Here is a 13,821-nt window from a genome sequence, read left to right as displayed (position 1 = left end):
TATGTATTTCATTATCACATGGGAGTATGGGAAATAAAGTTCTTTACAAAAATACCTGCCTGTATTGGACCTGGAAATTTATGGCCCAAGATGTCCATTTTCAGTTCCAGAAAATATAGTTAGATACGTACGTGATGCTCATGCTGGTAAAATAAAAGACATGAGAAATAATAATGGTTTTATAATTGAGTACTTTTTTTACCAGGTATTATATTGAAAATATCACAATTTTTTAATTTAACCTTTGTTTAATAAGACAGTAAGCAAAATATTATTATTGCCCCCAGTTTCCAGATGGAAAACTGAGACACAGGAAGGTTAATTAACTCATTAAAGTTAATAGAACAAAGATTTGAACGCTGAAAGACTGGCTTTGGAGTCCATTCTTAATTACAAATCCACAGTGTGATATTACTGTCTTAGGGGGATTTAGATCCAAGCAATTCTAGAATAGGCCTAAGGCCAAACTCACACCAATGTGTTCAGACAGGCTAGACAGTTTGGATGGTATAAATGCAGAGAGAGTAGCAAAGAGAGGCTTCTATGAGGCCAACTTAGACTTCCTAGTAGCTAGACAGCAACATCCATGCATATCAATTAAAAAAAAAAAAAAGATTCTCAGACTGTACTCTAAGCACTTTTACTTCAATTTGACTAACAATGACAAGGAACTTGATTTATGAGAAAACAATATAATGGAGGTAAAAAAGAAAATATCAGAAAAATAGAGGAACACAGCTAGAGACATGACTCGGAAAAAAAGAGAAGCAAACATATAAGTTTATCTAAGAAAACAGATAACATCACAGGACCTCCACCAAGAGCAGAAGTCATCTCCAAGGGATTCACTCATACTTAGTGTTCATTTACTTCTTTTTTCCTAATCCTCCTATGGTAAGAAAATGTCCAACACGTGTTAGATGAGAGGATTTTCCTTCAGATATGTAATTTATTTAAAGTTCTGGCAGTTGAAAGCTTCAATTATATGAAACTTCAGTTATGCAAAATTTCCACTCTTTGTTACCAAAGATGGTGCACCAGTTGTTAGAAGGTTAGAGAGCTGCTTGGGGGTCTTGCATAGAAATCTTATAAGAACTCAGCTAAGTAGAGTATTATAAAGAATATCAGTCTGGATAGAATATAATGTCCCAATTTCTTCATTTTTATCATATACATTTCTGGAAAAATTGTTTCTCCATGGATTGTTGGCACTTTCGATATTTTTTTTAATTTTAACCAGTTATAAACTTTTACATTATTCTATTTATTAGTAATCTTCCTGAGTCTTAATTTCCTCATATCTTTCAAAAGAGCAGTATTAATAACAATATTTCCTGGCTGTTGCAAGCATCGTAAGTCTTGTCCAGAGAAAGAGTGTAGCAGAATAGGTTAAGGGGAAAGCCCCACCACCGAGAGGGGCTCACCCTCAGATCTGCTGACGGTTCTTAGCATGTGTGACATGGGCAAGGTATTCATGCTCTGTGCTTCGGCTTCCTTATCTGCAAACTGAAGATAAGAGTAGCATCTATCTCACAGGATTTTTGTGAGGAGTAAATGTTTACTACCTAGAAAGCACATACAATTCTACCTGGATCAGAAGGTATGGCTGAATGCCAGTTTTTGTTTCTGTTGTGTTTTCATTTAATCCATCCCTTTCATTTTTCAGATTGGATAACTAATACCTCAAGATATGAAGTAAGTTCCTCCACAGTCCTGGAGTCCCGTTTCCTGCCACAGTGTTCTTCCTTTGTCCAACTGTGTGGACACCTTTGCCTGCACACTCCCACTGTACATTCCTGTACATTCCGGGGCTTCTCATCACCCGCTGTGTTCTTCAGTTCCCACAGACATACAGGCATTTTCCACAAAAGTGAAGATGAATTACCAAGAAGCCGAGGGAAGACTGGGATTGAGGCTCCTTTTAAGTGGGCCCCAACAATGTGTTCACATGGTCATCTGCTTTTGGACACTTTTACCAAAGATATCTTGGTATTTCTTTTCTTAAAATGAACCAACAAACTGTAAAAGCTTCAGCTCCCAGTAATTCTAAATCTACTCATGCTCAAAAGGATGGAAATATGGGAGGAAAGCCAGAAATTGACAAGCAAGTACTTGTAGGCAATAAGTGCTCATAGGTGACTCTCATGGACAAAAAGAAAACCTCTCCCCTCCATTCAAGAGGACAGCTCACCCCAATTCTACAAAGCCTCACTCCTTATCTTCCAGGTCTCATCTCAGGTATCATCTTGTGTGAACCCCCTTGATCAGCTAAGACAGCTCTTCCAGTCCATACTCTTGTTTTTCAATTATGAGAGTGCACAGATTATTTCTCCATGGTACTTAAGACACTCTGTATGTTTTTGTTTGTTTACTTTCTTTGTGTACATGTGTTTTATAACTTTATTTAATTAATTTTTTTATTTATGTAGTGCTGAGGATTTGATCCAGTGCCTCACATGTGCTAGGTAAGTGTTATACCACTGAGCCACAACCTCAGCCCTGGTTTTTTTGTTGTTGTTGTTTGTTTTCATTTCAATTCCAAATTCCTTCACAGGGTCTGACATACAATGAAAACTCAATAAATGCTGACTGAATAAGCAAATAGTTCATTTTCATTGGTCAGTTCTTGGCTTAGATATGGATGCCCTGGGAAAGATGCCTGGAGTCAGGACAGGATGGGCATCTTTTCCTGCACATCCTGTGCTCAGGTACTCTGGATCATTTACAACAGCAACTGGAATTCAATTTCCCCATGGGATGGTGGGCTCCAACAGCAGACCCAGTACATTCACTGTTGTGTCCCCAACACTTACCACTGTGCCTGGCACCCAACAAGCATTTGATTCAATTTAACTGCTAAACTGAGTACTAAAGACTTACCATTGGGAAACTATTTTGAGAAAAGAAGAAAGTAAACATTTGTTGATTGCCTATCTTGTGACTAGTACTGTACTAAGAGTAATTATTTATAACAGCAAATACTTAGTAGCTATGGGGTAGGTGTTATATCCTCCCCACTTCACAAATCAGTAAACAGAAGTATGGAGAAGTCTTATAGTGTAGCTGTGGTATCCCCCAAAAACTCATGTGTGAGACAGTGCAAGAAAGTTCAAAGGAGAAATGACTGGGTTGTAAGAATCTTAAGTGAATCAGTGATTTAATTCCCTGATAGGGATTAACTCAGTAGTAACTGAAGTGGTAGGTTGTGGTGGGAGTGGGTGGGGATTGGGACATGGCTTTGGGTATATATTTGTATCTGATGAGTAGAGTCTCTCTCTGTGCTTCCTATTCACCATTGAGCTGCTTCTGTCTGCCACACTCTTCCACCATGAAGATCTGCCTCACCAGGAGCCCTGAAGAATGAAGCTGGCCTTCTATGGACTAAGACCTCTGAAACCGTGAAACCCCAAAATAAATTTTCCCTCCTTTACAGTTGTTCTGGTCAGATCCTTTAGTCACAGCAGTGAAAAGTCTAACTAAAACAAGAAGTTAGGGCTTGAGGTCACCCAACTAGTGAAAATCAGGGTCAGCCTTTGGACCCTGGATCACCAGTCCTTGCTCTAGCCGCTTCGCCTCTCTACTCCTTGGCAGAATAAGGTTACTGATCCACTGGGTGATCCTTTCCATCACATTTGTTTTCCCGTCTTCTCACACAGTTGGCAAGCTCTATTAGTCCCACAACAAAGCCCTCAAGATCCTCTCTATTTTGTCCGTGCTGAGGAGAGCGGTTTCAACACAATGAGATGCAAGGGCTGCAGCTCTCAGCTGCCTGGCCGAGTGAGTCGTTTCATGCATCTTGATATTTTGCACACAGTATCAGCTTCTTCTCAGAAGGGAAAAGAAATCTCGCCTTTCTCAATCTCTCAGGAGAAGCAGATGGTAAGTTAGAGGAAACGTGATGGGAAACAGAGCATACAAATGACAGCGCTGAGAATGGCCCTGGCAGCTGTCACTGGCTCCGCTGGTTCTCCTAAGGAGCTAGACTGGGCAGAGCACGTTGGTTCCTTATAAACAGTCTGGAGGATTTGAACACCACCCTGAAATCAGTGGACAGGAACTAAATGAGCTCAGAATGCAAAGGTTACAAGCAGGAATATCTTTCCACCTGCATTTACTCCACACTCTTGGTTTTATTGCAAGTCCCTCAACAGTGGAAATAGGCATTCCACAATGTACAGGAAGAATTTTTGAGGCCATCCTACTGGGCTATCTATGTGTTTTAAACACAAAACAGATAATGCATGAAGTGTTCCTGCTGGCAGAGAGTAAGCTCCAACTGACTTTTTTTCTCAAACTATAAATAATTTCTTGGAACAGATAATAAGGGAATACTGAAAGCTAATGAGCAATTACATAGTGTGGAAAAAGCATTTGCTTAGGATTAAGTTATTCAGGATTTAATATCAGATCCCCTGAAGAATCCAACAAATCTTGGCCTCCCTAAACAAATGTACTATGATCAAGTACAGGGGCTTTGCACACAGCATGAGGGTTGGGAAACTGCTGTTGATATTTTGGCTATGACCTTGGACAACATTTGTACCCTTTCTGATTCTCTTTTTCCTCATCTATAAAACATACCTATAACACCATTTGGTTGTGCCAAAAAAATAAATTCTAAAAAAAAAATGCAGGGCTGGGGATGTGGCTCAAGCGGTAGCGCGCTCACCTGGCCTGCGTGCGGCCCGGGTTCGATCCTCAGCACCACATACCAACAAAGATGTTGTGTCCGCTGAGAACTAAAAAATAAATATTAAAAATTCTCTCTCTCTCTCTCTCTCACTCTCTCTTTAAAAAAAAAATGCATATAAAGAACATTCTTTATAGTTCAATAAACATTGCCCATATTAATGATACTCTTAGTATCATTGATATTCAATGGCAGGGCTGGACCAGCAAATTTGTAAGATCTTTTCCTGACCCAAGGTTCTAGGACCCCAAATACTGAGAACAGAAATATACAGGGCCTGTGATGACAGTGTTCAGAATTACAGCATCTTCCAGGGTAGAGTCAGTGACCCAGGGATCTGAAAACCTTTGTTCTGTTTTAATCTTGTCTTCCATTTGTTTACTTTTTATTCTGAGGCTTTGACACTGAGGCCTTACTGACCCTAGGTAAACTGCTCTCTCTGGGTTAGTCATTCTAAAGACAGTAAACAATTCATTAGTGTCTGCTTTTCAAAAGCAAACCAACCAAACCATCTCCCTGTGGGGCTCTCATACTCTGGGCTATTGTTCACTTGCCCTGTCACCCCAGGGCCATGTACTAGACAACTAGGGACAGCCAAACTAGCCAATCCTAAGCCTGCTTTTCTGCCTTTCCCATTCTTTCCTATAGAAATCACAAATGAGATTATTATGGCTTAAATAGGAGGTGGCCCCTAAAAGCTAATGTGTGAGACAATGTAAGAGTTGTCAGAGGTGAAATGATCAGATTATGAGAGGTAGAACCTAATCAGTGGATGATATGGATTAACTGGGTCCTGTTAGCCAAGCAGGGTGTGGCTGGAGGTGGTAGGTCACTGGGTGTGTGCCTTTGGTGTTTACATTTTGACTGAAACTAACTCTCTCTCTCTCTCTCTCTCTCTCTCTCTCTCTCTCTCTCTCTCTCTCTCTCTCTCCTTGCTCTTGCCATGTCCTAAGTGGATTTCCTATGCCATGCTCTTCTATCAGGATGTCCTGACTCATCTTGGGCCCAAATGTATGAAGTCAGTTAACCATGGGTTGAATTTCTCAAACCACAAGCCTAAGAAAATTTTTTTCCCTTCTATGTTGTTCTTGTTAGGTCCTTTGGTCACAGCAACACAAAATCTGACTAAAGCAGAAGCCCCTTTCCACAGTTCCTGCCTCTGATCATCATGAAATTTCTGATCACCTGCGTGCACCCTAACCATGTACCTTTCTTTTGCAATCCATGAATATAACAAACTATCATTTCAATGACAGTTATTTCCTGACCTGTTTGGCTTGCCATACCTAAAGAGAAATAAAACATATTTTTTAAATACCCTCTTTCTCCAGGCCTCCACTTGGGAAGCAAAGCTGTTATTCTCTGCTGGGTGAATTTATACTATCTTTTCACTGGATTCTAACACAGTCATTGCTTTCGTATGTAGTTGCTACATGAATCTAAATCACCTTTGGTTGTATGCAGAGCTGTCAGCACATAACTAATGAACAGGTAACACCTTTATGAAAAGGAAAAGGCACCCCTTTCTGGAGACAGGCACAGCTCTAAACAAATGCTGGAGGCTCAGCAGGTAGAGTTCTGGCTGGAGAGCTGCACCACTAGACTCCTTGGTTGATGCTTTTGTCCAGTGCACAATGTGAACATCTCTATCAGATGGCTCTGACCTCTGAACATCCCGAGGGTGAGTTTCCCAATAACTCAACCTGGTCAGAGCTCACAAATGAGGGGAAGAAGGGGAAAGAGGGAAAGAAGAAGACAAAAGACAAGAAGCGGCCAAGAATGAGAATGGGAAAAAGCAAAAGCAATAAAAACTTATTCTAATTTTTAAGAAAATAATAATTCCCTTTGCTGACCTGCCCCTGCCTATTTTTAAACCTAGTTTCTATAATTGAACTATATATTTTGCAGGCTGAACTTTCCATTACTTAGAGTTAACCCTGAGTTTTGAATTTGAAGAGCATAAACCCAATGAAACAGGAAAAAAAAGAAAAAAAATCCATCCTTTCTTCAAGCAAAGGAAATTGTCATTTCAGTCAAGGGACCCACAATGTCACATCTGGCCATCTAGAAAGTCAAATTTCAATAATTGCCATAGTTTGCCAGCATTTCTCTAAGCCTCAATGTTCTTGTGCTACTGATCTAGACACTGAAAATAAATACAGCAATGACTACTGTTTTTCAATCTTTTCTCTGGGAAGAAATCGACTCCACATAGCTTTTATTAAATTGTTTCTTAAATTACAAGCAAAATATTATAGATACAAGCTATATATTTTATATGATTAAAGTGAAAAGTCATCATAAATTTCTAATACCTTCCTAGCAGCAAGAAGTGCACATGCACACACACATAAAAATACACACAATGAAGAACTAGCCCAAACACTGGAATCTAAAATTTTAAAAATGTTTGATCTGTGAATCATAAAAATGATAACAAGTTAGAAATGTGATAAGAAATGTTAATATGCCAAAGGACAGAGGGATCCATAAACATGCAGGGATACAAGGTTAATAACTAAGTACAAATGAAGGATGACCTTTCTCTAAACAAGTTTATTCCAAGGTAGTAATGAACTACCATAGAGAGGAAGTATAACATGTCCAGGAAGAGAGGTAAATGTTTCTAGCAGTTAAAATGCTTTAGTTGGAGGGCAGACTGGTGAAAACTCCAGTAGTTCAGTTTGTAGAATCAGAAAATCTCTATGCAGCACATGAAGAAAAACCAAACCATCAAGGTAGAAATACCAGGGGAGTATTCTCAAAGGCTCTCCCTTTCTGACATATTAAAATACTATATGAAATCTGGCCTCAAGTTTAATTTTTCTATGCCCAGTAGATTCCACTGGCAACTGGATGTGAGATTTATCAATTCTCAGGAATAGCATTTACCTTGAGATTCATCTTGGTGTAGAAGAAATGAGACTGGCCCACTTAGCAAAAAGCCTAGATTTTAAATTTTGCTCTGGCACTAACTATAAAATCAAATCACTTAACCTCTCTAGAGCTTGGTTTCCTAGCATGGTTCTTTTTTTTTTTTTTTAGTTATAAATGGACACAATACCTTTATTTTATTTTTTATGTGATGCTGAGGATCGAACCCAGTGCCTCACATGTGCTAGGTAAGTGCTCTACCACTGAGCCATGACCTCAGCCCAGCTTGTTTCTATTTATAGTTAATTAAACATTAATAGAGTTATCAAAATCACATCAATATCTACAACCTATCTTGGTGAAGGTAATCAGACAGTGAACTAATCCATGATGGTTTTCATACTATGAAACTGTTTTGCTTGATTGAAGCAAAACAGTTTATATATAAAGAAATATATAATAGGCTAAAATGATGTGACCATCTTAACAGCTTAGTTACACAATAAAATATAAGTGCATAAAAGTACTATAGGCTTGGAAGGGAAGTTAATTGGTTCATAAAACAATGAGATAACAAATCATCAATGTTAAACATGTTCCCAAGGAAATGATTTGTCAAACTTGTTAAGCACTAATAACTATACTCTACTAAATATTTTACAGCACAAATGCATTATATCAAAAGCAAGCATACCACTGTGTTAATTTCTTATTATATTTCCTCTTGAATGCTGCAATTCATTGAGAGAGTCAGACTCTTTCAAAAAATATTTTCAGTATCCCAGGATACACTGACCAAGTGCTCTTCATAAAACACTACTGTATTCAAGGCTTCTTAATCATATCAGCACAGTGGTGAAGGGCACACACCCAAAACTGGCATATGATGATGGATCTATCCCGGAATCTCCTCTTACCATTCACAGGATATGACCCTAAACAAGTTATTTAATTTGTCCCACCTTCAGATTTCTTAGGCAAAATAGAAATTATAATAAATACAAAGTTGGGTTGTTGTGAGAATTAAGAGATAAGGCATGGAGAATGTTTATTCAATAATTGATAGATGTATACACTGTTGCTGCAATTTGGCATCTGGTAGAAATATATAATTGTTATATAAACATTAATCTTTCCTTCTAACTATGCTACAGGGTCAATAATCCCAAAATCTTTGTATAGTACTTCTTTTAAATATTTCAAAATCTAGTAGAGCAAATGATAGTAGTATAAAAGTAATTTTTACTCCCCTAGATTCATGTGCATTAAGAGCTTTGTGTGTGACTGACCCTGAGTAGGGTGTGTGTGTGGGGGGGGGGTCCCCAGGAAAAGGGAAGGAGTCCTGGAATGAGATCCCAAGTTATGAAGAAACACAGAGGTTTTAGAAAAAATGTTAAATAGAGGATTAGAGACAAATGAGAAGAGAATGCTACATCAGAGGCATTGTGTGAAGTTACAGAAACTGGGAAGCATGAGAAAGTAACAGAATAAAAGAAATTAGAGGGTCCCAATCGGGCTGTGGTTAGCTCAGAGAAGGAAGACATTGACAGAAATCCCTGAATCTCAGTGTCAAAACAGTGAATGAAACTAGCCCTGGTCTGGCTCAGCACTATGTTTTAAAAAAAGTATTTTCATAATTATGATAAATAATCTTCTTTACATTAAGGATAGATGATTTTGCATCACAACAAAGATTTCTGTCAAAAATCTAGATTGAGGACTGGGGTTGTGGCTCAGTGGTACAGTACTTGCTTAGCATATGTGAGGCACTGTGCTCAATCAACAGCACCACATAAAAAAAACTAAATAAACAAAAAGTCCCATACGTTTAAAAAAATCTAGACTGAAAAATTACTAACAATTATAAGACTGGTTGAACACATCATGTTGTTGTTTTGTCTGAATGATTACAACATTTTAAAATATCTCTAAGACAAACAAGAGAGGAGAAAAACAGAAGCTTTCAGCCAGAGGAATGACTGTTCTTTCATATTAGTAGAAAGAACACTGTAATGGATTTAAGAGATGTGTGGCTGCCAAATACACAAAAGATACTGAGAGTAAATGGGCCTTTCTTAAACCTGATCATGAAATTTATCATATGATGTTTGGTTGCCTAAAGCTCAAAAGGAAGAAAAAAAAAAACAGGTCCCAAATGTGAAAGTATTTGCTTTGGTTCTTTTCATCTCCATCCACAGGGGTATATGGCTGGTGTCTATGTTGATTGAAGTCAAGCTCCTAAGCACACACCCTCTCAAACTTTAGGAGATGGTGGAGCATTGAAGGTACTCTCTCTGAGACCCAATTGTCCAAGTTCTAATGAGTTTCAGTTAGACTTGCAAGGCTCCAGAGTCAGAATAAGTGAAACACTAACAAAGAGTTAGTGTTTAAATTTGAAGGTCATTCTGTTTATATAAATATTTTTATAAATGGCTGTTTTATTTTTTTAAAAAAAAGTTTAAGTATCATGCTCTGGGATTTGTCTCTCTTTAAGCTTTCCATATTGAAGAAAGAAGACTTACCATCAGTCCTACATCATGGAACCAGCACCAAATGGTAGAAGCTGTCAGAAGTATCTTGGAAGGAGGGAGTAAACACCTCTTAGGAAATGCCTATTTATAGCTGGAATCATCTGAGTGGTGGAGGGGCATGTGAACAGGAAAAGGGGTCCAAAATTGACTGCAAAAACATTTTGTCTAAGTACTTACTTTGGAGTCCATAAAATATTTACTACTTAAACCCTTCGTGTTGTCACCGATCTGGTTTTACTTCATCTCTTATATTACCTTGGACTTATTACCCAAATACATTTTTCTTCTGGTTTTTTTTTTTTTTTTTTTTTTTTTTTTTTTTTTTTTGCTCATGAGTCTCCCAAATTTAGTTCAACCATTTAATTAAGAAACATCTGATCTTCTTCAGGCAGTGGAAGGAGGCAGAAATCTAGCCAAATGCACTCAAAATTTGTGGGCTATTTTCTGCCTAGAGATGTCCTGTTTCAAATAACTATTTTGTTTCATTTGAGGGTAAAAACATAGTTTTTAGAGTTGAAGGCACAAAGTTTGTGAACTACAAATAGACCATGTACAAAGTCAGAGCAGGAACTTTATGAAGGATCAGATCCCAGCTTTTCTTGTAATTTGGTTGTTAACCTTCTGTTTTACAATGTCCAGGGCAGGCTACTTCCTGGGTCCTAAAAGGTCAGACCTGCATTGCCCATTTTATAGACTGTAGAAATGTCACAGAAAAACTCACGGGCTTGTTTGAGGTCACACAGCTCATAAAAGGCGGAGCTGGACTTCTCACTGAGTGTTCCTTCTGCCACAAGACAACATAAGTTTAGCTTTTTTCTCCTTCTTAAAACTGTTAAGGAGCATTACTTGACAACAAAGCATAATTTGTTCTCCATGACTTCAAAAGGTGTCACCCTACTGTCTTTGAAACAGAATGTTCTACCGCAAAGCAACTAGAAATCAAAGCTCGCAGATCCCATGGAGACAGAAAAAGGCAGAAAGTTTTTCCATGACACACTTATATGTCCACCACCCCAGACTGAAGAACACTGTCAGTTCAAAGTCACTTACCCAAATCTGGAGCTTGATTCTCTTTTCATTTTTGAATACAGTTTTTACTTTGAAATCGATCCCAACTGTGCTGACGAATGCAGATGTAAAGGAGTCATCCGCATAACGGAACAGAAAAGATGTCTTCCCCACACTGCTATTGCCAATGATCAGCAATTTGAACATGTAGTCAAAGTTCTGGTCAGAGGAGTCTTTCTGACCATATCTGGCATCTTGGGCTGAGGCCATCTGTGGAGGGAAAACAGGTGTGCATCAGTCTCCCATTTGATATAAACTACTAGCACATTCGTTATAGGCCTTGCCAGAAACAGATGTCAGACACTCAGGAGGCAAGTGGATAGTGCTCCCCAGTCTTTCTCTGATGCTGGTATCCATGGCAATAATTCCCTGCTGGAAGACAGAACTGCAAACCTTACAGCTCTTTCCAGCTGTGTTGGTGCTTGTCACTGCTCAGCATTCAGAACCAATCAAAGACACCAAAGGAGACATCTCTAAGGGTAACATGAAAAGCAAAGATGTGAGGAATCGGTCAGACCATGAGTGCTCTGAAACTTGCAATCTCAGTGATGAAGACACCAAAGTGACTAAACAGCAGGGTGTTTCTTCTTGAATTATCTAAATTATTAGTCTCTCTTATTTCTTAGGAAAATACACCCAAAGTATTCCATCTATTAATATCATATCAAATCAGCGTCTTTACAAAGGACAGTCTCTTTCAAATTAAAAATAATGATAGGCAATTCTGATGGTTTAAACAATATGCCAGATGTTGTTAACTTACTTTACCCTCATAACAAACCAGTGAGGTGGATGCCTTTCTTATTTCTATATTAAAATGAGAAAATTAAGGCTTACGTGGTAGATGCAGGATTCAAATCAGGCAGCTGGTGCCAGAGTTCATGTTTCTGACTCTGCTGAGCACCATGCTCTACCAGACCCGTTGAGGAATATTCATTGTGAAAAGCATTAGTGCTGAATCTTCCCTGGACTCCAGTCATTGGTTCTACCACTTACTGGCTTAAAACTTTGGCTTTCTTATTAAATTGGCATACCATTTTCCTCTCTTGCAAGATATGGGGAAAAAAATCTAATTTTAAATGCTTATGAAAATCATAGATGATAGATTTGTTATGCAGATCTTCAAATCAGTATACAATAGAGAATGGTCTTTTACTAACTATAAATACTTCAGTTAATTTGGTTATTTTTCTTTATTAATAGTGATTTTAACATCTAGCAAAACTGATATAACATTTGAGTATCACTGAATCCAATGTAGAAATTTCAAAACGGTGAATCGCACTGATAATTAATGCATTTCCTCAGTACATTTTCTGATGCTGTGAATTCTTCGAGGATTGCTGTACTATTCAGTGTGATAGCCACTAGTCACATATGACTATTTAAATTATGTTAAAATTAAATAAATTTTAAAATTTACTTCCTTAATCACATTAGCCACATGAGGCTGTTAACTACTAGATCAGATACTTTAAGTACAAAATGTTGGCATAGTCGCAATTTTATTGAATAACATCAAGCTAGACATCTATTTTTCGTTTCTTTAAAAGTTAATTAATAATTATGTCCCTCCCTTGAGGAGAGCTATGGATTGGATATGATTTGAGTGTTTACACAAATGTCATGTGCTAGGAGCTTAGTCCTCCAAGTGGCAGAGTTGAGATGGTAAATTCTCTAAGAGGCGGGACCCAGTAGAAGGTCATTAGTCATTGGAGTCACGACCCTCAGAAGGGAATAATGTAGTTCTCAAGGGACATTGACTAGTTTCCAGGAGAGCAAACTGGACCCCTAAATTGCTCTGGCCTCCTGTTTCACCATGTGATTTCTCACTCCGGCACGCACTCCTACCATGGTTCATCCACCATGTTCTGATGTAGCCAAAATGCCCTCCCCAGAGCCAAGCAGATGCTGAAGCTATCTCTTGGACCTCCAAACTGGTAGTATACACAAACCTCTTTGTAAATAAAGTACCGAGCATCAGGAATTTTATTACAGTAACAGAAGAGGGACTATTGGGGGCTGGGGTTTTGGCTCAGTGTAGAGTGCTTGCCTAGCATGTGGGAGGCACTGGGTTGGACCCTGGGCACCACAGAAATAAATAAATGAATAAATAAATAAATGTATTGTGTCCATCTATAACTAAAAATATTTTTAAAAATTTTTAAAAAATGAACTGATACAGGGAATAGGAAGGCAAAAGATGCCCTAGAAGATAGTGAAATACTAGAAACAGCTAATAGTTACTCAGGCTGGCTCATCTAAGATAACAGCAGCTGTCTAAAATCAGTGGTATACGTGTGTGTGTGTGTGTGTGTGTGTGTGTGTGAGAGAGAGAGAGAGAGAGAGAGAGAGAGAGAGAGAGAGAGAGAATACATTTTGATTGACTAACATTTTCTTATTAAATATAAGCTTAAGTATTTCTCTTTTTAAATCCATGCAATCATACTATATTCAATAATTATGACAACTTGTGAAAAGTGTTTGCTATTGGGCACAAACGACATCTAAAACAGACAGATATTACACCCTTGTTTGCCATAACAGCAGCCCATATGCTAAGGTAAACTCCCCCAGCATAGGTAGCCAAACAAGGGCAGATGCAGCTACAATGCTTGACTATCGGTCTGAACAGTGAGTTTTACTCTGATGACTTCT

At 38.3% G+C, this 13,821-nt stretch overlaps 1 protein-coding gene across 1 annotated transcript in view; it reads right to left on the bottom strand.

Annotated features, from left to right (window-relative positions):
• Rab3c (RAB3C, member RAS oncogene family) overlaps positions 1-13,821 on the bottom strand; it is a 252,878-nt gene that overhangs the window by 215,940 nt on the left and 23,117 nt on the right. Inside the window, exon 2 of the mRNA XM_077795774.1 lies at positions 11,146-11,373. Within this exon, the coding sequence (XP_077651900.1) occupies positions 11,146-11,373 (228 nt within the window). The remainder of the gene's footprint in view (positions 1-11,145; positions 11,374-13,821) is intronic.

This window comes from Urocitellus parryii, chromosome 1 (assembly GCF_045843805.1).
Source record: "Urocitellus parryii isolate mUroPar1 chromosome 1, mUroPar1.hap1, whole genome shotgun sequence".
Lineage (NCBI taxonomy): Eukaryota > Metazoa > Chordata > Mammalia > Rodentia > Sciuridae > Urocitellus > Urocitellus parryii.
This window is presented reverse-complemented; position numbering and strand designations above follow the sequence as displayed.